The following is a 23698-nucleotide window of genomic DNA, read 5'->3' as shown; positions in this document are numbered from 1 at the left end:
CTTATAGTCCGAAAAATACAGTATATGTTTCATACTGCAAAAACAATTGGGATATTTAAATATAAAACTGTAAGTAGGAAATTCAAATAAATAAAATTTCAAATTGTCTGTCTCGATTATCTTGCTTTACCTGTAATGTTCCACAGTATGGAATTAGACTCTACAGAGGCAAGCAAAATGGTGCCGCCACTAGAACATTTCAAGTTTAACTCAAACTTTGTCACCATCATTTTGATATTTTAACAAAACTGTCAAACCTTGCGTGCCATAGCTTGTTTTTGTGATAAGGATATTTTATTGAACTATAGCAAAACATCAATAATTTTGTAAAATACTGTGCTGCCTCAAAAAATAATGTTCTTAAATTCACTTGAGAGGGATGTGTGAGTGTGCAGTTCTTATAGGTTCCTCAATAAAGATCACACAATCTAAAAAGTCTAATTCTCCTGCTACGTACTCCTGGTTGGATGGAGTTAACTGCACAATATAATATATGTACTGTATACTTTTTTATGTTATGCTATTTCTTTGACAATGATTGATTACATACATATTTGCAAATCCTGCCAGATGTTGCTTGGAAGAAATTAATCTTGCTTGTTGACATATGTCTTTATAACAAACAGGTTAAAGTTGACGCCTCTGCTGTATGTTTTCACTGCTGCACAAGTGGCCATTGACCCTATAGACTCTGTTTATACTATTCTATAAATAAAGCACTTGAACTGTGGGCGTCACTGAGATAATGGTGGTACTTTGGATCATAGCGGAGCAGAGTGGGCTGTATTTGTGCATGAGCTCCCTATGGGACCTCCACTGCAAGGTTGCATCCATATTTCAGCAATGTAAATGGTACTGGGGTTAGCCATTGCACACGAGGCATATGGAAAAACGGTATTGATATTTTGCAGTGACATCACGCTGGGGGTGTTCTGTGTGTATATTTATTGGCGGATTGTTCATCGGTTACCATGGCGACACAATGCACACATTAACAAACACAAACTCCCATTTTACAACACGTTTTCAGGAAGCTGTGAACAACACGAGCGTTCAGCAAAAAAGGTGAAAGAGAAAGAAAGAGCGACTAAATGAAAAACTGTTGGTTAATGCTAGAAAGTCGTTCCAACCAAGTCAGCTCTTTCTGGTCAATTTGTGTTAAAATAAACCTCATATTAAGTCAAAATTGATTAACAAAGCTTCAAACAGAGCAGTGCCTCCAGTTAGCATCACACCCCCAGACAAAGTTGAGGACATTGGCTGCAAAGTATCAGTAAGTTTGCAAACAGCAGAACTATTTAAAGGTGCATTGTTCTGTTAAAAAGTCTGCTACCAGCTTGTTTCCATGGAGATGTGATCGCTTTGCCGTGTGTGTTTCACAGTACGGCATTAAACAAGCTGCAGATGCCAAGTTAGAGGTCAGATCCATGGAGAGGCGACCCCGCTCACAACGAGGATACTTAGTTTTCAAGGCATTTTTTACCTATTAAACTTTATTGGAAAAATAAGAAAAAATATACTTATAATATACTACTCGCTGCTGGAAAGAAGTGTAGACAAGAGGATGGGTTAGTGATAAAGTTCCTTGCCTTGAGGATTGGATGAATGTTGTCCATACTATTTACGTAATGGAAAAACTGACATTTTATATGAGACTTGACTTTGACAAATTTGACATTTACTGGAAAACTTGGAGAATGTTTGTTGAATGTATGTTTAAATCAGATTTTAATTGAGTATGACCTGATGAACCCATATTCAATTTTTTTTTTTTCTTGTTTTGTTGTTATTACTCTTATTATTACCAAGCACTGAATAAATACTGGAGACCTTTAATGCCATACTGTGAAACATTCGAGGCAAAGCAATGACAAAAACATAATGATGAATGTAGAGAAGAGAGAGCGAGTCTAGACATTCATGATGAAGAGGAGGAGATGGAGCAATCGAGGAGGGTATTGCTTCTGCTACTGCGGCGAAGATTAAATTTAGTACAAATAGAAATTAAGTACAATGAGGTAGAGGGGAGAGAGAGTGCATTTATATGAATAGGATGAGCCTTGACAAAAAGGTGGAAATCATCTCGGTTGAATTTAGGTTATTTGTGGCTCAAAGATTTACAATAATGGCGATGAAGAGGAAGGTAATGCATCGCTATGTCGCATGTGATCACACTGACAAAAAGCCATTAGGGTTTTTTACCGAGCTACTTTTAAAAATGACATCATCCGAGCCAGGCCGGGTTGTCTGGGTAATGAATTTGTCATTTTGGAAATAGACTCTAAAGTTGAAACGTATAAGCCACAAGACGGGACATACTAACAGTTATCAAGCGAACACGTATCGACAGCGTATGATTAATGGTGCACTCGCTTAAAATACACCGCCCGCTGTTTTGTGCCACGTACTGGACTGAAATGTAATAATAATCATAATACTTGGCTAGTTCTGCAGGCTTTGTTGAAAGTCATGGAATTGTGGTTTGCGTTTGTTGAACAGACCCAAAATTGGACGTTGCAAAAAACTAAATGTGGTGGAGTGGCTCTTGGTTAGTCTTCAGAACTGGTTTTCTCATTGTAGTGCGTAATGTTGTATGGTTGGCTTGGCTCGATCTTAAAAGCTGATCAAATAGTTCTGTTTTTTGTTTATAAGTATGCTATTGTCAGTTCTACAGGGACAAAATAACAGAAATTACTTTTTAGGGGTATCATTAAGAAGTTGCCAATATGATACATAGACCACGAAACGATACATATATCGATACAGTGCACTTTTGAGTCGATACAATATATTTCGAATCGAAACGATGTGGTTCAGTAAAAAATAAAGGCTAAATCATGGCTGTGATATGAAAAGTCTTTGTTAAACCACTTCTTGCGCAAAGTTAATATGAAACACGCTCATTTTACTCATCAAAACAGTGAAAATGTTGCATAAGTGAGTAAAAACTGTAGCACTGTAACAAAAAAATACTCGATACAGCAGCCCACAATATCGATACTGTATCATCACATTAAACCATACGATATATCGATATTTCTATATTTTTGCACACCCCTATTACTTTTGTTTTTCTAAATGTTGCGCTGTGTAACTTTTCAAATGGAGCATCTCCCAATTCCTTGTTTCCATGCATATATTTTATTACATTATTATTATATTATATTATTATAGAGGGACAGAGGAGTTATTCTCCAACAGGCTCTGCTCAAACAGTGAGAGATACAGGACCGCATTCATATAATACTCCCTACAACTGTACAACAATTCACCCTTATATAACAGATAATACTCCCTACAACTGTACAATAACTCACCCTTATGCAACAGATAACCCTATGTCCTGTCAATCATCATATTATTGTTGCACTGTCTTCCTATGACCTCTTGTATAAAGCTTTATTACTTATCTTTCTATTTTATTTTGACTTGTACATTTACATTTATATAATTATGTCTTACTTGACACCTGTCTCTTGCTAATTTTTTGCTACTTATTTAGAATTTATTATTACCATTAATATTTTTGCTCTTTTTAATGTTTTCTTATTCTGTAAAGCACTTTGAAACTGCTTTGCTTGTAAAATGTGATACATAAATAAAGTGTATTTGGATATTTTTAATGCATATGTCTTGGCAGAGTCTTAACGTATAGAAGAAGCGAAGCAAAGATGAAGATGCGAGCTTCGGTGATTCAAAATTCAGGACTTATCACCTTACTCATCGAGCAACATTTATGCCAACGTTGCAACTCTTATCCATTTTGCTGAGATATTTTTCATCCTCGAGTGACTAAGGAGTGACTAAGCTTAAGTACAAACCTTCCCCTTCTCCAGACACTACTTCCTGTCTTCTCTTTCCACCCCTCCCCGGTGGATTTCTCAGCTCAAACTAAACACCAGCGAGCATCTTGAGCGCAGCGACGCATGCTAAACATTGGCGGCGATTAAGCCCGCTATGTCAGCTTTGCATCCCGGCCGCTGTCACTCCACCTTCTTGTTAGCTTATAGCGCCTTCTCTCCTCCTCCTCCTCTTCTTCCCTTAGTGTACTTTTAAGTGCACTCACGCCGGGGCCATTTGGGACTCGCCGGTTGCCATGGCGGCGCGCTCCATCCTTCCCACAGGAGCGAGTGCCAAGTGTGCGCGATGGAAGATGTCAGGCCATGAGAAAGTTCAATGCAGGCTTTTGAATAGGCGGCTAAATTTAGTTGGCGGGGTGCGGTTGGAGTTGGCAGGGAGGGGGTGATGTTTTGCCGCATTTGCCTTATTTAAGAGTAGATGTGCTTTTTTTTTTTTTTCAAAGACGCTCACTCAAAGAAGCCCAAGGGAACGCGGGCGAATGAAGAGAATGTAGAGGAATAGTGCAGTGTATATCGGCGTGATCAGTGTGAAAGGGGTTTGCTTCCTATTCCCAGGGAAACTTGGGGAAATACTGTCCAAGAAGTCACTGGATCTTATGTAACATGGCAGGAAACTATAGTTGGTCATGAGCTGGTAAACTCATTAAAAATGTTCTTTCCCAATGAAGGCACATGACTTGGAATTCAGAAAAACCACATGATAGATCTTCGAAGGGTTTTGTAGAGTTTGCAGAGCTTGTTTACTTTAAAAACTAAAGCTATGGCATTCAGAAGTTGGTCAATATTCATTAGTATAAAATCCATTTAAATTAAGAAGTTCAAAGTGAGGTTCTTGTTGTTTAGAATGAAGGTTTAAGATGAGAAATTTGTCTGCAATCCGATTTTAATTACAGTAACAATAGAAGATCCTATGCGAACAAAAAAAAAAACTTTTATTGTACCTTTAGTTTAGACCAGGGCTGGGCAAACTTTTTGACTTGTGGGCTACAAAGGGTTCTAAAATTAGACGGAAGGGCTGGACCAGGAGCAGATGGATGGAGTTTTTTGGTAATCCACTTTATAAGAGAACAAAATAACAAGAGATATGTAGAAAAGATATCCCATGTTATTGAAATATCCCATAATTGAACATCATTACAACAAAATATCTGTTTTTCAAGTCCCACGGCATTTACTATTTACTGAAATGACTTTTAAAACACTGAAAATTATTATTATTATTATTATTATTATTATTCAAGTTCAGCGGGCCAGATTAAAAATATTAAAGGGCCGCATATGGCCCCAGGGCCGTAGTTTGCCCACCTATGGTTTAGACCTTTGCAAATATGTTCAGAAATACATGGAATTCTTCTTTTATTGCCTATTCTTCCCTTATTCTTATTCAGTCTTGTCTCAAATTATAACAGTTATGGAGTTGTTTATAATGTGTGATCTGAATCCTGCTTTTAAAACATTGCAAATCTAATTGTACTCAAGGTTTTGTCACAAAAAAAGCAATTTGATCTTCTAAAATCTTCTAAAATTGACCCAATTTTCAATATTACCACTCAGGCAATGTCTGAAATTCTTGGTTCACCATGGTTAGGAATATCTAGTTAGTTATCCTGATGTTTTAAGTTGATGTGGAAGCCAAATTGATTACATATTTTTTCTTGTTTACGAGCATAACACGTGTCTTTTTATCAAGTACGCACAGTCTGTAAACAAACTGAATAGAAACATCTACATCATTCAAAATTGTAGTCTGCAGCTTGACTATCTCCGCTACATCAACCATACACTACTTTGAAATTTAGTGCTATAGCTCAGAATATAAAAAAGACACGATGAAGAAGCCGAGAAAAGAGCAGCCGTCTGACCTCAGCGGACCAGACTTGTACCATGCAATTCACTGCAAATAACAACAGTCTCAGGAGTCTCAAGTGCTATGTTTTCCGCACAAACCATTCCGCTTCTTAAAAACAGATGAAGCTAGTGTTTTTCTCTGCTCTTTTACGATCCTAAGCGTAGGCTATAGTTTCTGTAAACACAAGTTTCAAAGTACAGCTCTAGACAATGTGATAACTTCACATGTACATGCCTAGACTGGTCATTACTGTCAAGGAAATATACTGAAACGTTTTATGGGCGAAACTGTAAAATGTTAGTGTCAAAAACGAGCTAAGATGACATGTTACAAAAGTATTGAACTGCATGATAAGATATTTACATACTATTCATTCATTAAAAAATATTTTCCTTTTTGCAACCCAATAGATCTTTTTCACAAAGGTCGGAAGTGCCCCGCTGTAGAGAATAAGAGAATCTAATTGACCCAATATGATTACTTGAATAGCGTCGGGTTAACAGTTTTCTATGGCAAAATGTCTGTGGAAATGTCTCGTGTATTCTCCACCAGCTTCTTAAATCTGTCCCCATCACCAAATCTTCAACCAACAAAGTCCACAAAGGATAAACATTATGTCCATGAAGAATTTATCCACAACTATCAAGGTAAGAAAGAAGAAAAACTTAAAGGCGAAACAACGACTAACATTAGTGAACTACTGAGCAAAACTGAGGTTATGGTCATGAATAAAACATAAGCAATTCAGACTGATTCTACAGTTAAAATTAAAAATCAATTTCATGATGTCAATATTAACACGAGACATCTCTATCATACCATAACACTAGTTTCGATCGGAAGTTCACTAACGCTAGTCGTTCGCCTTTAAATTTTCGTCTTTCTTACCTTGATAGGTGTGAATGTTTATCCTTTGTCGACCTTGTTGGATGAAGATTTGGTGATGGGGCAGATTTATGAAGCTGTTGGAGAATACGCGAGACATTTCCACAGATATTTTGCCATAGAAACGCGTTAACCGGAAGTTCCGCAAACCTACAGCGGGGCACTTCCGGACGTTGTGAAAAAGATCTACAGCAACACTAAAATGGTAATCAAAACACAAACACTGATCTATTTTAAGAGTCTGGCAGGTGATATTAGTCTATGGCAGTGCACGCTACAGTCTGTCGGTGTATAAACAATCTTCCTTCATCGATTTGTGCATTAATTTCAGTCCCTTCATTTAAAAATGCTTTGGTTCAGTATTTACAGAACCCATGTGATTGTTTTTGATCATTTTGTTGAATTTTTGTTGTTCATCTTGTTGTGATTATCTTTGAAGTCTTTTTTTCCCCCCTCGAACTTGTTTTATTATATGTCAAACATTCAAGTGTGAGTGAGTGTGTGTGAGTGTTTGTGGTTGTGTTGATTTTGTAGTTTTGATGCTTTTTTTTTTAAAAATTATGTATCCTACTGTCTGCCCTGCTGTATCTGTCTTTTGCTGTTGTATTTATCGAAAACGAGATGGCAAGACATCTCAAGGGGCTTATCCTCCAAATAAATTTATTCAAATAAAGCAGTAAGACATTCAAACAAAAGGAGTACACACAAACCCATTTACGTAATAATACTGAGTCAATTTGATTCTCTTAAGTGTGAGACCAGGTAAAATAGACTACCGTGACCTGCCAGGGTTTAATCAATGCAGGCCTGGAGAAACAAATCCATAAAATGCTTCAACAAATAGCTCTGATGACATGTTTCCAAACGTATGGATGTGCGTGCTAAGCTATTTACACAATATTCATTCGCTAATAACACACGCAATTCTCTTGTCGCAACTGAACAGCAACAGTAAATGACGCTACACAAGTTTTGAAAATACAAACACAGCATCGTTTTAGTCGCAATGCAAAACCAAAATCTGAAAAGACAATGCCGCATAACAGGAAACAGTGTTATAGCACGCAAGCAAAGAGAGAAGTTGAAAACATTGCACGACAGAGAGGAATGCTCAAGGGTGGAAACGGCTTTTTAAAAACATATTTGGAGGCTAGCCTATGGGGAACTAAAGCTAGCTTACCAAGGACATGAAACATCACAACACAGCACCTCGGGGCTCGTGGAGGAGCCCAGTAAAGAGAGAAAGGGAACAGACTTCTAAACAGAGGTATAAAAGCAGCACAAAGAGTAAGAACACACAGTTTGACACAAGAATGCAAGCCCAGAATAGTAAAAGCTTAGAGCGTAAAGTGTATATAGCTTAATGAAGTGCAGTGTGGCAGTGCAATTATCAAGTCTTGAGGGTGTAAATTAGACTATGGTAGACTAGCAGTCGATAAATGCAAGAATTTGGGATTGTTGTGAATGAATACAGTCTAACACAACATAAAAGAAACAACAACTTCAAAATCTGGTGCTGTGTAGTTTTATAATATATTTGGTTCCCTTTGAGACTCTGGTAGGACATTTTACACTATGCCAGTGTCCGTCATAGTTTGGCAGTGAAATTGATATCATTTTGAACTACATGCACAGCTATTCAAACATGCATTCTGCAATATTCAAACTGGATTCACTTTGATTTGATTTATGTAAGTCAGGTAAATAAGACTATAGAGACCTGCCAGGTTTTAGTCAATTAAACTACATACTGCATGCTAATAGTAAGGGAAATAGTAAGGGAAATCAGCAGTCAAAAAGTCAGAATAACATAAGCACAACATATGAAAGCACAGGAGTAGAAAAAACATACATTCGTTTATATTTCTTATGTATGTGTCTTGCCAGGTATTAGACTATGGCAGCGCCCACCACAGTCTGTCAATGTATCAAGCAGCAAAAGAAGACCACACAAACCCATTTAAATTATAATATTCAATCATAAACATGATTAGATTCACTTAAGACCTCAGACTACAGGGGCCCGGAGCATGCCTATGTTCCCTCAGTCATATGTTCCCTCATTTTTAAGTTTTGTTTAGTTTTTTCCCCAAAATAGGCCCTATGTTCCCACATTTCCTCATCAATAATTAATTTGCATCAGAATTTATCCCCATTTCTCCCAATTACGCCCAACCCAAAACGTTCTACATAGGTAAATGCAATCAATTAATTAACCTGCCCAGGGACTACAGGTGGACTGGTGCTATAATCTGGTACGATGCATCTCTCCTGTGAAGGTTAATGTATATTGTGCACTGTCCCCGTCTCATTATAATAAACTAAACTAAAACCTATGATCCAGCAGCATTTGACTACAGATGTAATGAAGAGGTCATGGTGCAATGGACTCTAGGTTGAAATGACTCTGAATCATCCCTTTAAATGCGGTATAAAAATAAAAATGACTTGATTTGATTTGACTAAAAATCAGTGGGCTGAGGGAACATAGGGTGGACCCCCGGTGGCCTGTTAGGGTTTAATCAACGCATGCCTTTTGAAACACTGCACACTAAACAACCCATAACCAGTCACAAAAGTCAAGACGAACAGAATGACAGCAGTACACAAATAACAGGAAGCATTGCTCAAAGGTGGGGGAACAGATTCATGAAAACAAATCTGAACGGCAACCAATGGGGAATAGGCTAGTTTTTCTTTCTAGGAAAACATCACAACACAGGAACTCCAGAGACAAGCCTATTATAGCAAGTGTACAGGGGACAGAGACTGCTGGAAAGTTCTCAACAATGATGAAAGAAGCAGCAAACTGGAGTACAGAGCAATGCATTGTCATCCACACCGAAATAATTCTGTGCGGTACACCTGTATCGGTGTCTTGCTAGTGGGATAGTTGTCCCTTTTATTGGCAAATCTATAAAATGGTAGCTCTGACAACAAGCCCAGTGAGCTAAGTTGACACAATATTCATAGTGTAAACAACAAACATAATTCTCTTTTTGCAACCCAATAGCAAATGTGACTCATTCAAGCAATAAGAGAACAAAACATATGCAAAATAAGGTTAATTTTAAGAGTACGACCAGGTGAATTAGACTACGTGGCAACAAATGCCTCTAGAAACACTAGAAATGGTACAGCCAATGACACTATACAAGTTTTGTGAATGTGAAGAGGAAAGGGAAAGGAACAGACTCCAAAGTTCACAACAACAATGAAAGAAGCTGTATTTTAAAGCAAACCGCATCGACATTCGCACTGTAACTCAGGTAAGGACTTTTGACATTCCCAAACTCACCGTGTGGTACACTCGTCCTATGGGGGGCTTGCCGGTGGGATAGGGATCCACGGTGTCAATGATGGTTTGCCTCTCGCCCTTTTGGTTGATCTTCCGGAAACGCCGGCGTGATTGTCTGTGCGAAGCTTGCCGCTGGAAGTACTCCTCATTTTCGTCCATGTAGTCCACCTGCGGGGTACAAAAAGCCGGTCATGTTTACCATATTTGCATCCGAGTACGTACGAGCTAGCTTCCTCTCTATCTATCTTTCAAGCAACTCTCTCGGAACTAAACAGTCAGCAGTAGCGCCAGTCCCATCCGCCGAGCCCTCCCTTCCGCTCTCTCTCCTGCTTTCACTCCTCTCCCACACCCCTCCCTGCCTCTCTCCTCCTCTCCTGCGTAAAAATAGACACGTGTGGGCTGTACACCTACGTCAAAGGGTGCTCTTGATACAAAAAGGTAGATGTGAGAAAAACACAGGCCCAGAATGAGGTATGGAGATAAGCGACGGATGAATGCAGTAATACAGGAGCTGGAAATTGCGTGTTCAATATGAGATAAGCGTTTTGTATTGACTGACTAACAAATAGTTGCCTGGATAAATGGACCATTGATTAACTTGCGAAAATAGATGCGGAACTGAAGTTTATTGTGGAGAATGACGTATTGCACCGGATAATCAAATGCAAGAACTGTCACTGCATGCTAAATACAGACACAAGATGGAAAACATTTAAGAAAACACAGTAGCATCCGTCCATTTCGAAGTAGGATAAAGCTCATAGATGTTGTGGTTTACTATAGAGCAGAACGATTTGAGAAAAATATTGAAAAGTGATTTTTCTGAAAAGCTTTACATTTGCAATTTATGTTTTTAAAAACAGAATATTGCTCAAAGTTCACATTTTAGCGTACATTATAAGAGGAGACTGAAATAAAAATTGAGAAACTAGTACAAATATCACATGGATTCCAGCTTTATTTGTACAGATACAGGATTAGCAGTTTTTATGCAGAATAAAACAGGATATTTTGTTGTTTTTGAAGAAAGTTATGGTACTTCAAAAGCTGTAGCCTTTGTGATTTGCTAATTACGTTCATCCAAATTGGGGTTTCGATTCAACTGCGATTAATCTTGCTGGAGTAGTTGAAGATAAATGAATGAATTCTACATAATCGTTTAATCTTCATGTTTTGTATTTAGTCTATTGGTACACAACTGGATGTGCCAACAGAACGATCATGGGCGTAATCCGGCTTTGGTGAAAAAAGCAAATACAGTATATTGGCAGAATAATGCTTTTCTGAACAATTCAAATAATTCAAGTTATGCAACCATTATGTAGGGCCTATTTTGTGACTGAAAAAGATCTTTTGAATTAGTCAACTGCCCCCAAAATGGCACCACTTAACAGAAAGCCTAAACCCATGAATAGATTCTTGTTAAAGGTCTTATATTACACAAAATTGACTCTTCAGAGCTTTAAGCCGTAGAATGTCCCCTCAAAAAGATACCTGGAGTTGTGTTTTGTTTCATTTACCCATGTTTCAATAATAGTTTATCTTAGTCAAACTAGGAAGTACGAGCACATAAGTCTCTGCACTGGCTTCCTGTGGCTCACAGAATAGACATTAAAGTGGCTCTGCTTGTGTACAAGTTTCCCTATGGCCGAGGACCAAAGTACATCTGTGACATGTTAGTGCCATATGAACCATCTCGCACTCTGAGGACCTCAGGGGCCGGCCTCCTGCTGGTGCCCAGAGTCAGGACTAAACACAGGGAGTCAGAGTTTCACATTCATGCAGCTAAAACCTGGAACAGTCTTCCTCAAGGTGTGAGACAGACCTCTACTTTGACACTGTTTAAATCCAGGCTCAAAATGTTTCTGTTTAGCTGTTTTCATTTTTCATTCCGCAGTCGTCTGTCTAGTTTAATCTCTTAGTCTCTTTCTCCTTTTAATGTTATGATTATTTATGTTTTGATTAGTTTGTATTGTGATTTTAATGTATTTCTTATTCTGTAAAGCACTTTGAATTACTTTGTGTACGAATTGTGCTATACAAATAAACTTGCCTTGCCTAGTCTGTTTACATCTCTAGAACTGAAAATGCTCTGTTCCACCTTGTGATATCGTGAAGTAGTAGTTTTCAAATGTCTTTTATCTTCATTTCAGTAGACAATGGCAGTTCCAGGGCTAAGATTATCCAAACGATTCTAATGAAGCTGTATGGCGTTTAATACTAATGACATCACAAGGTGGAACGGAGTGTGTTTAACATGTGTGAATGAGACAAAACACAACTCCAGGTTTCTGATGAGGAAACATTATAATACAAGTCAAAAAAACGGTGTAACATGGGCAGTATAATAAGGCTAATTGTTTTCAGAATAGCGTAATAGAAATATGAATATGAACTCAGTCTTTGTGAAATATGCTTTGTGAAACTGCCTGCTAACACAAGCTACTTTCAGAATTTTCTGCAGTCTGAGAAGATGGCAACTACTTCCTGCGTAAAATTACTGCAAAACGCCACCTCAACCTTGCAATCAGCGCCACTCTTACTGTACAATTTGCTTAAGACTCCCAAATGGCCAGCTTATGGTGATTGTATGGCAAGCTAAAGCTATTATTTTGGTGCTGGTTTTTTCCCTCTCTCCTAAAGCAGCCTCAGATTTCACAGCCGTCCTCGCTCATTGGGATTACAGCGCTAAAATCTCTCGCTGCCGTACCAACTGCTGCCATGACAACAGCAGGGGTGCAGGGTGCCACGGAGCAAAAGTGTGATTGTGTGTGTCTAATTGCGAATCTCTATGTGCAGCATGTGCTCTGGGCGTGTGCAGGGCGCGTGACTGTACAGTGCAGATTTTAACACCTATAGGAGTAGTTTAGAATCACTGACAAAATATTTCCACAGCTCTGAATAGTATTAAGCAGCAATCTGGATGTTGTTTGTGTATGTCTTTTAGTTGCATTGATAAAATTACTAAACCAAAAAAGTTAACAAGTATTTGAGAAAGAGTCAGCAGCACTTTTTGGACATTTAACTCTTTCCTCCTTGGACGCCTTCAAGGAACAACCCATACATATATTACTAGGGCTACCCACAGAGCATAATTGCATACAAGAAAACGGACTTCCACTCATGAACTTTATTGAAACACAGACATATTCGGTATCTCTGGAAACCTTAGACTCTGAACTATTCATTTATGGATGTTTCAATGTGATTCAACTCATTTACAGGTATACAACAGCTCACTGAAAATGAGGCTACTTTCTCGTGTGCAGAGCTCCACATAGCTCCACTCTAGCAATTCTGTCATACATCTCATCATGAAAAAAAAAGACTAGAAAAAGGAAAAAGGACTAGCCTGAGCAACATCAAGATTTCAGGGCAATTTTGGTTAATAATCGAGTATAAAGTCCCCGATAGTTTGTTCGGATATCGCAGGACTCCATACAGACGCATCACCAGACTCTGGACGAAGGCTGATCGAGCCTTTTCAATCCAAACGCCTCGGCTTTGGAACGACCTGCCTGAGGAGATAAGGCTCGCAATATCAGTATCATCTTTTAAATCACTTCTTAAGACTCATTTTTATCAGTTGGCCTTCCTTTAATGGGTCTTAGCTTGATTTTATCGCTTATTTATTTTTATTCTATTACTTTTTATTATTTTTTAAAATAATTTATTGGATTGCTTGCATCATTGTCTGTTTTTGTGTGCCTTCTGCATGCTGTTTTTATTCTTTTTGTATTGTTCTTTGCTGGTTGTACAGCACTTTGTAAAAGCTGTTTTTAAAAGTGCTTAATAAATAAAGATTTTTTTTTAATTATTATTATTATGATTAATATAAAACATCTCAGCTATATACAAGAGGTCATAGGAAGAAATGTATGTAAGACGTGTACAAATGTGTGCAAAGGCGTGAATCTTTTGAATGAAAATTACTATATAAATGTTACAATAATTTGCAAATTAATTATACCTTTTAAAAATGCACAAAATTACTAAACTATTGTCTAAAAATGTACCAAAGTCGAAGCATCCCATTGTTAACCAGCCAATCTTTGTTTCCTCTAAAGGACACTGAACAAAAACACTATAGTATCAAAAGTGTTCCTCTGTGTATGGTAAATTATGCAAATGATAGTTTTACATGCAATTTCCTAGATACAACACAGAATACACACATTGTTGTTATTATTTTCAACCTTTATACTTCATCTGACACCAACAGCTGTAAATTGTCGTTGTACATATTCAGGCCTGAATCTAATAAAACACAAATCACTTTAACACATGCCCCACCAATCTGCCCTCTGATTACAGGCTGCCGTTCACATATCATTATTGCAATACAGTTATTAAATGCAAATGCTAAGGTCTGTCCCAGCTGTATGGGATCTGTGCATGCTGTTATTAGAGGGGGATGAGGAAGCCCCTTCTGTCACGGGCACGCCACTATTACCACGGCGTCAGGCCCAAACCGCTCATTATATTACAGTGACAACAGGAAGCAGCGCGGGTTTGATGTCTCATTCCAAAGACTATACAAGTGTGTCAGAGGGCCCAGGGATAGGTTTGTAAATTGCCACTTTGGGAAGAATGGTTAAGAATGGAGTTTACAATGTGGAAAGTGAGGTGAGGTGGTCAGATTACGAGCTCAATTGTGTTGTTGGTGTTGCGAGGAAGTTATAGCTGGTGCATTTTGACAACTTCGCTTCCAGTTTGGGTTATGTTCATTTGATTATAGGTTAGATATTCTAATTTTGTAGGCATGTGCACTGCAACTTTTCTGCTGGAAAGTCTTGCTCGTCTACTTGGAGATGTTATTGCTTTCCCTGGAAAATTCCATGGTGTAACATTAAACACATCTATCTAGCATTTATTCATTGCTATGGATGTAACAATAACCAAAATATTGTGATATCTTATCGCCAGAAGTTTCACAATAACATCGAGAGGTGTCACAATATATCGAATTATAAGTTCAGTTGCTTAAATGCATGTTTTTTGGTAGGAACATCTAATAAACATAGGAAACTACATATCCCATGATTCATTTCAGCACATACAACATTTTTTTTTTTTACCAAAACTATTTTAAAAGCATGAAAGTGTCCTAGTTAGAATTATATTTGCCACTCCAAAATATCGCAATAAATGTTGTACCAAGAGATTTGGATATCATTACATCCCTATTCATTACGGGTATTTTTATTGCTCAAAAATACAATAATTCCTTCAGTGAATAGGGGCGCCTCTCCACAGATCTGAACTGTAAAGTAGCGTAGTGCTGTAACCTGCTTGTCTCTCTTGTGTCAGATACGTTTAATCTATACTGTGAAACATTCAAGACAAAGCAGTCACATTTCCATGGGGACAAACAGGTGCCCGACCCTCGACTACAAATGTTTCGCAGTGCAGCTTTAAGAAAAATAGATTAAAGAAGTTTTAATCAACGTTTAAAAGCAATATCTAAAGGGTCAACGTGAATTAGCAAATGTGTTTACAGCAATGGTATAATTAATTGTCTAGGATTAACATGGTGGATTGTTGGGATTAAAACTAGACGTTTTTAATTCAATTGCCAAAACCAAACTGTAAACACATGGGCCCAGATTTTATAGTTTCTTCTAGGCTACATGTGAAGAGTTCTGTTAGAGCTTTACTTTTACGCACAGTGGAATTTAAGCTCTGCACGTACTACCACGCATCGGGAAGAAGTCAGGCAACTTCATTACCGGCATTCGGCAGCGAGCCTCCTATCTGTCGACCGGGAGAGGAGGGGGAGCGACTGGGAGAGGAGAGGGGAGTCGTGTCTTTCCTGTCGCTCCTCAGATCAGATTGACCGAAAAAGTTCATGGCCCAAATCAAACTCTTGTCCATATGCTTAGTGGCTCCTCTCTCGTTTAGTCAAATCATTAGAAAAAAAATCACACTTTGAGCCCATTTTCCATGATTGCTCCATCGATCTGGCCTTCCCAGAGTCCCAAGTGCAGATTAAACTCAGGCCTGAATTAGCTTTGGTCAGAGACTTATTTCTGTCATGAGGCTTAAACTTGAGATAGAGCTGGTTTCAGATCAGGATTTCAGGATAAGCCTGGACTCGTTAAACGACTTCGATGGAATACCCCCCCAATACCGAATGCACAATAACAGAGTAGTATACATGACACTAGGCCCAATTTACTATAAAACACAACTGTATGCCTTATATACAGTACGGGGTCCCTGCTCCAGCTCTCCATCAGTCTGGGGGTCCCTGGCGTCCCAAAATGTTAAACACCCATGACTTAAGTGATTTACTTGAGTGAATAGTTTGGCAGATTTTATCTTCAACTCAAGAATCTGATTAACCCCAAACAGAACTCTACCATGAGTACCTTGAAAATTCAGAGATCAAGATTTAATGAGCGGTGTAAATCAACTCATGCTGTTCACTCATTATGAATCATGTTTTTGTCACACTTTCCGAATCCTAATTTTCTTCCCCTCATGCATCAGTGCCATCCGCATCTGCTCCATCTGCACGTGGCTGCTGATTTATGCTTTTTGACTGGGCCGGCGTACAAAAAGTTTAAAAATGAGAAAAATGCAGACACGCGCTCCTATCTCTGCCCTCACATCACAGGGGTTGAACAGAGCGTTGTATTGTACCTCCCACCGAGATGGAAATGCTTTGGCTTGGAAAACTCGTGATGGGTTGAAGACCCTTTAAAATGCTGTCATCGGAATGTTCAGAATTCAGCAATGGAGGCGAGTGGAGGCAAAAAGAAGAAGACATACTGATACTTTGCTGTGATGTCATTCTGAGGGTGTTGTTTTTTTTATATATATATTACCCTTATTAAGTTTTGTTGCTTTTAAAAGAACAAACAAGAACAACAGAACATAGACAGACTGCCAAACAAAGTAAAATATAATCCAAAGTAATCCAAAGATCCCCATATTGCTTCATGTCTCTGCTTTTTGTTCATAGTGTCCAAACAAACACGCTCCATTTCAGTAACAGATACCATTTCACAAAGCCACTGTTCAAAATCTGGCGGTGTGGTGGATTTGCATGTCAACAAAATACGTTTTTTTGCCACCACCATTCCAAGCTGCAGTGCCCGCCAGATGTCCGACGTGAGTCCAAGACATCCAAATATGGATAAACTATAATCAGGTTTAAAGTCTCTAGAATAACACGCAGAAAACCATTTAAAAATTGTGGACCAAAAAGCAAATCGAAAAAGATGAGCAAGTGTTCCTTCGGCACAGGAACATTTATCACACTGTTGGGAAAATTCTATTCAATTTTGTTTTAGAATAGTACAACCAGTGTACCACCTTGAACTGGATAAGTCGATATTGAATGCTGGGGGTGTTCTACATATATCTCTATTGGCGGAATGTTCAGCAGTAACCATGGTGACGCAATGCACATATTAGCAAACACAGGTAAAAGCGTTTGAAACTGTCTGTAAACTCAAGAAAACTACAAAATGGATTTAAACTAAACATTTTCAGGAGCCTGTGATCAATACCAGCTTTCACAGTCCTGTTTAGGTGTTTGATTTTCAACAAATAGATGAGAGTGACTGAACTGAAAAGCTGAAAAGTTGGTTAATGCTAGCAAGCGTGTGACTGTAATTTTACGTGTGAGAGACTTGTTTAAGCAGGCAAATCGTCTCACCTGTTGTAGTTCCAACCAAGGCAGCTCATTCTGTTCAGAATGTGTTAAAATAAAATTTAGTCTAACTTGAGCAACAGAGCTTCTAACATAGTAGTGCTTTCAGTTAGCATCACACCCCCAGCGAATAATGATGCTATCAGCTGCAAAGTATCAATTTTTAAGCCTGAAAATCATATTTGAGCTCCACAAAAAGTAAATTATTGTGAAATGTGTAATAGATCTAATTTACTGTATTTTTCTGAATATAAGTCAGACTTTTTTCATGGTTTGGATGGTCCTGCGATTTATATTCAGGTGCGATTTATATATTAAAATGTTCATCTTGACAGCCATGAGAGGGCGCTCTAGACTTGTGTGTCAGTATCTGCTACTCCCATTACTTCTGTACCACTGTCACTACACTCTACTGCGCATGTCTCCTGCAGAAAGAGCCGCTGTCCTGTCTGTATCATGTCAGTCGATTGCACCATTACTTCAGTACCACTGAAAATTTAAAATTTAAGTGACTTCAGTGACTCCATCACGATTCAGAAAGGCTGGAATAATTCTAACTGGAACTAATGCTGAGTCTGACAACAGCTACACAGAAGAGGAAGCGGTGCTCCATTTAACTCTGGAGGTCATGGAGTTGGGCAGAAGTGACACCGAGGATGAAGAATTCAATGGATTTAGTGATTTGGAGTGAGATGGAGAGTTTGGTAAACTTGTTCTGTTGTTTATGCTATAGTTATCTGAAGAACTACTCATATGTTATGTTAACAGCCTGTTGTTCTCTATTCTTTTGTAAATAGTATAACTTGCCTTTGAAGATAAAATGTCGGTTCCTGGTCTCTGATTTTATAAAATACATTTCCCTCAAAAAGTGCAACTTATAGTCCTGTGCGGTTATGCATTTTTAAGATGGTGTGACTTATACTCCGGAGTGACTTATAGTCCGAAAAATACAGTAAGTAAACAATATATAGTGGGCTCAACATTTCAAGTATTTTGCCAGTAAATTCTCAGCATTTCATAAAAAATGCCTGGTGTATATCATAATCTCCTATTAAAAAATAATGTATCTGAGTGGTTACCATTTACCAAATACCCCTTTTGTATTTTGTGCATGCCTGTAATGGTCGTTTCCTCATTGAAATCACATTATGCTCCATTTTACTTTTGCCTCCAGCTGCCTCCATTATAATTTTTACAGAGTCTATATAGAAGAAGTGGGTCAGAATTTGGGAGCATCCTTGGACTCAAACGACCGGATGATTTGGAAGGACTCCAGGGAAGACGACTGTTAAATCAAAAGTTTGGAGTTGAGATAAATATCAATGGGAAAAAGCACTTAGGCTGATTAAATGGGCGGCGCTAAGACCCAAAGTCCATGAAAACCTGCGGCAGATAGACCATACATTACGTCAATACAGATGATTTTGTTTTATGAGAATAGAAGAAAGAATCGATAGCTATGATTTATGAAGTAAGGTAATGCCAGACGACAATGTGTTTTATGTTGGCTGAAGTACTAAAGTAGCCATATGATAAAGATAGATTTGAGAAAAACTATCTGACCTTTATGTGTCATAGTCCAAGAAAATTCCTTATAGTATATTGTAAAAGCAGCTACCTGTGATGAATTAGACTGAATACATTTTAAAGACACCGAGCAGTTCCTTAAAGGTGGGCTCTTATGAGTTTGAAGCCATGTTAGAATGTTGTTACCTCATCAAAAACATACCTTGAGTAGAGTTTTGTTTCATTCACACATGTTGGAGTAGTGCTGTGTAAAAATACCCATCAAGAGTTTTTGTTGGAGAGAAGAACTGAGAGCCTAAACATGCAAAATTCGTGTGTTAAATGTGTGTATGGTGGATACTTCTGCCACTGCTACACAGTGTTAGTATTATTTCATTTCATTTACATTAAGTTAATTAAAGCACATAAACTTTTATTTAATTCCTTTATTTACACTTATATTCTCATTTGGGTGCACATATTTTAGTTAATATGAGTCTGAATTTTCACTTACACTTGTTCTTTTTTGTTTGAGTGACCCTTGGCAGAGACCACCCACGACCAACAAAGGGGGGGTTGCACTATTTAGTTTGTTTTACTAAATTAGTTTGTCTAGTTTGTTCAAGGTCACTTTATTATCACTTATTATTTTCTGTATTTTACTTATTTGCCTTCTTGTTACTTTGATTAAGTTAGTAGTTTTAGTTAATTATTTAGTGTAATTCCCCCTGTCTTATGTTCAGTTTTAGGCCCCATCCACACTAGTACATATTCAAGTCGCTTTCGTTGTGGATGCAGTGTTCGTCCACACTGAATCCGATGGAAAACGGCTCCAGAGACGGTTGATACGCTGACGTAAGAGCTCAAGTTGCCGTCCTTATTGAACCACGTCACTGTGACTTGCGCCTTCCTGATTCGCTGGGTTCGTGACATCGGTCATGTGACGCTATTGTGGAAAACAGTTTAAACAAACCATAGACAAACGGGAAACAGCGCAGCTAGAACTTCTTACTACATTCACACTTGCCATCTTCATCAACTCAAAATCGGATGCTGCAACTTCAGACAAGGTGCTTGTGAAAGAATTTCTCTGTTATTTTAAGTGTTATGAATCATTTAACGACGTAATAATTTGTGTGTGAGAATAAAGTTATCAATAATTGTTTTTTGGGTTTTTCCATATATGCAATCATATGACCTAGTTAAAGAGTTCCTGACTCATCAAGCTAATCTATTTATCTTCTATGAGAAAAGCAGCTAAGGGCTTTCAACATCATGTGTTCAACATAAGTTTGGGAGAAAACTGACCTGATTGTTTATCACCTGGAACATGTAATCAAGTGTGAAATGGGGGGGCGGTTTAGGCAAGGAAAGACAAGGCAAGTTTATTTGTATAGCACAATTCGTACACAAAGTAATTCAAAGTGCTTTACAGAACAAGAAAAACATTAAAATCATAATAAAAACAAATCAAAACATAAATAATTTTAGACTAAAAGATTGTTAGTATGTGATCATGTAAACACTGTGTGATATGATGTCATGTATTGTACCTTATCTGTGTCATGATTTTGAATAAATGGGTGCTCGGAGAGTTGTGGGGCAGAGTAGGCCAGAGCGTAGCCAGGGGCAGGCAGTCCTCAACTCTCCTTGCGCAAGTATAAACTACTCTTGGTCATTTCTGAGTGTTTCTTTTTAACAGAATTGTCTTGTGAGCAGAATTTCCTTGACAGTGCTCCACTTCGTTGTTTTTATTGCCCACGTGAAGTTGTGACGACGTGACACCAGCCTAGTCATGTGACTAGCGTTTCAGGCTTTGATTGCGGACACATAAATGACGTGGCCGGATACAAATTGTTTCCGATCCGGTGATACGGTGATTCTTAGTGTAAAACATAACCTTAGTTGGCCCTCTTGTATTTAAACACTCCTGTTCTTTGTCTGATTGGGTTAGTTTTGATTCTGTTCAGTTTGATTTAAGTTACCTCAGTTGGGCCCGACTTTCTGTTACTTATTTACCTCATTAGAGCCTTTGGTAAATTACTTTATTTTTTTTTTTTTACTTTATTTAAACTTCTTTTTATACCTTGTCTTTGCCTTTCTGTTGGGCCCATTACAGCGTGAATGAAACAAAACACAACTCCAGGTCTGTTTGTGATCAGGAAATATTATGACATAGATCACAAAGTGGCAAAATATGGGCCCTAAAAACTAACTAAAACTAAATAAATTGTGTAAATGGTGTTTTAATGGCACTGTCTACTGTTCCCTTTTGACAATTCTAGTGAAAACTAAATCCATTTGCAGGTTTGTGTTCAGTGTGTGCTGCCTTTAGTGGTCCTTGTATTAGTTTGACAGTTCATATTTCAGCCTTTTAGTCAGTTCTTCTGGGCAAAATCTGAACTTTGAACACTATCCTATTATTAATTGCAAATCTAATCACAACTGCAAAGCTTGTCAGAAAAATTACAATTAGATATTTTCCCCAAATTGTTCAGGACTAGTTAAAGTAGTTAAAGTGTTTTGCATATGACTATTTCCACTGTGCAGCTGGCCATTATCTTGCTTACGACTCGTAGCTTTTGTCAAAATCTTTACAGAATATGTTAAAAATCCGAAATAGCCAATATGAGCTCGGAGGTACGGCCATGTTTATCAAAAAGAACCTAAAATTGTGCACCACTCTCTTCGATTTTAAAAAGAAGTTTAAATGTTTAACTCTGGGCAGATAAATGAATTATGATACTTAGTTTGTGCTGCAGTACTTTGCTATATTGCTACAGATTTGTTTGTTTCCTCTTGCTCTGTTTATGAATATAAACTGGTTTCAAGATGATGCTATGACAAAGGAATATAAGGTAGGGATAATAAGCTCAAGCTTCAGCCTACACCTTTTTGGTCTGTTAAATACGACTGTCTGTGGAATTATGTCAGAATATACCTGCAAACGGAATAAATGAATCAATCTCTAGTAGGGCTGGGTATCGTTAAGAAGTTACCGATACAATATAGTTTTCGATACAGTCCACTTTCAATTTAATACGATTCGATACGATACGGTTCAGTCTTTATTAAACCACTAAGTTCATATAAAACACCCCTTTTATTCAAAACTGTGAAAATGTCATAAACAAGTGAACTTTCTCCAAAAAAGCAACACAACTGTAGCTCTTTCACAAAATATCGATACTGTATCATCAAATTAAATTATATATATATCGTTATTTCAATATTTTTGCACACCCCTGCTCTCTAGCTGGAGGATTAGCCTATAGTGCTTATTTAAATAAACCTCTAAACTGCACAGAGAAATCCCAGCTTCGGTCCAGAAATTGGATCTTACACAATTTGGCACCCCGTATGACAAGTCGTATTTAAATAGCATGTTATGTGGTCTGAATGTGGTGATTTATTGGCGAGGTTCAAATAGTGATAATCCTCTTTCACTGCTGAGCTGTTGACATGTCTACTGCAGACAGGAGGTGCGGTGCCAGGTCCAGACCCGCTCCACTGTATGCCGTGCAAGTGAATGCTTCTGACACCAACGAGGGGGACTCACCACAATCATCTCGGAAGGCTCGAGGACTATACACTCACATCCACGTCTGAGGCTGCCCGCCGAGCGCTTTCCGAAACTGAAAGAGACGAGAGAGAAGGCAAGTGTGAGACAATAGGCAAGTAGTTGTTTATGCAAAAGTTGGTCACATCTGGTGTTTTGTCAAAGGGAATTACAGGTGCAAAGAGGCAGGGTTGAAAGTTAGAGTGATTTTTTTTAATATAAAGAAATAGAAAAGTCGAGGGAAACATTTTTAGGAACTATAGAATCATCACTTTGAAGTCCTGGTGCTAAGAGTGAACTCTGCTATCACTGCTACTACTGCTAACACTATTACAGGGTTCCCACTCTTTTTCACTGACAAAATTTCAAAACTTTTCCTTGACTTTTTCATGACCTAAAGTGAATTTTCCATGACTTTACAGCACCTACATGTGTAGAATTGTTCAGACCTTTAGGGGTAAATATGAAATGTTAACCCTTTCCACTCATCTTATAGTTTGGTATTATAGTTTTAACATTCAAAATACTGTCAATGCATTTATTGTCATCTCTTTTAAACAAAAGGCGCATCGTTCAGAAATAATCATAATGGCCTAATGATAACTTAACTTAATGCTGTAATTGTGTGAAAGAGATACTAAAAATGTATGACTTTTCCAAAACTTTCATTGAATTTACAGAATTCCATGACTTTTCCAGGCCTGGAAAATGAGATTTTAAATTTCCATGACTTTCCAGAATTTCCATGACCGTGGGAACCCTGCTACTACCACCCAGAGCTTTGGTTAGTTCATAATGTACTGTAATTGTTTTAGCCAGGTTGATTCTAAATGCACATTTCTTTTTTGTTACTGATGCTACTACTGCTATTGCTTCAGCAACTACTACCACTACTAAAACTACTATTACAATGGTTTTAGCCAGGTTGACTCTAAATGTAATGTTTTGGCAATTAATGCGCCAACTTCTACTCCTAGTCTAATACAAAAGTGTGACACAATGGGCCAAAGAGAGAAACACTGGAACTTCAATGAATCGTTTGCAAATTTCAATAAAATGGGACTAAAGTTGGCAAGATACT

General features: G+C 38.0%; 1 protein-coding gene across 2 annotated transcripts in view; it reads right to left on the bottom strand.

Annotated features, from left to right (window-relative positions):
- Window positions 1–23698, bottom strand: part of rapgef2b (Rap guanine nucleotide exchange factor 2b) — a 259059-nt gene that overhangs the window by 91714 nt on the left and 143647 nt on the right. For both annotated transcript variants that reach the window (XM_055159097.1, XM_055159098.1), the window contains exons 5-6: window positions 22618–22693; window positions 9893–10060 (exon numbers count right to left, since the gene is read on the bottom strand). In XM_055159097.1, the coding sequence (XP_055015072.1) occupies window positions 9893–10060; window positions 22618–22693 (244 nt within the window). The remainder of the gene's footprint in view (window positions 1–9892; window positions 10061–22617; window positions 22694–23698) is intronic.

Source organism: Boleophthalmus pectinirostris, unplaced genomic scaffold (assembly GCF_026225935.1).
Source record: "Boleophthalmus pectinirostris isolate CB_2022bp ecotype Guang Dong unplaced genomic scaffold, ASM2622593v1 HiC_scaffold_23, whole genome shotgun sequence".
Classification (NCBI taxonomy): Eukaryota; Metazoa; Chordata; class Actinopteri; order Gobiiformes; family Gobiidae; genus Boleophthalmus; species Boleophthalmus pectinirostris.
Note: the sequence above shows the minus strand (reverse complement) of the source record. Positions and strands in the feature narration are given on the sequence as shown.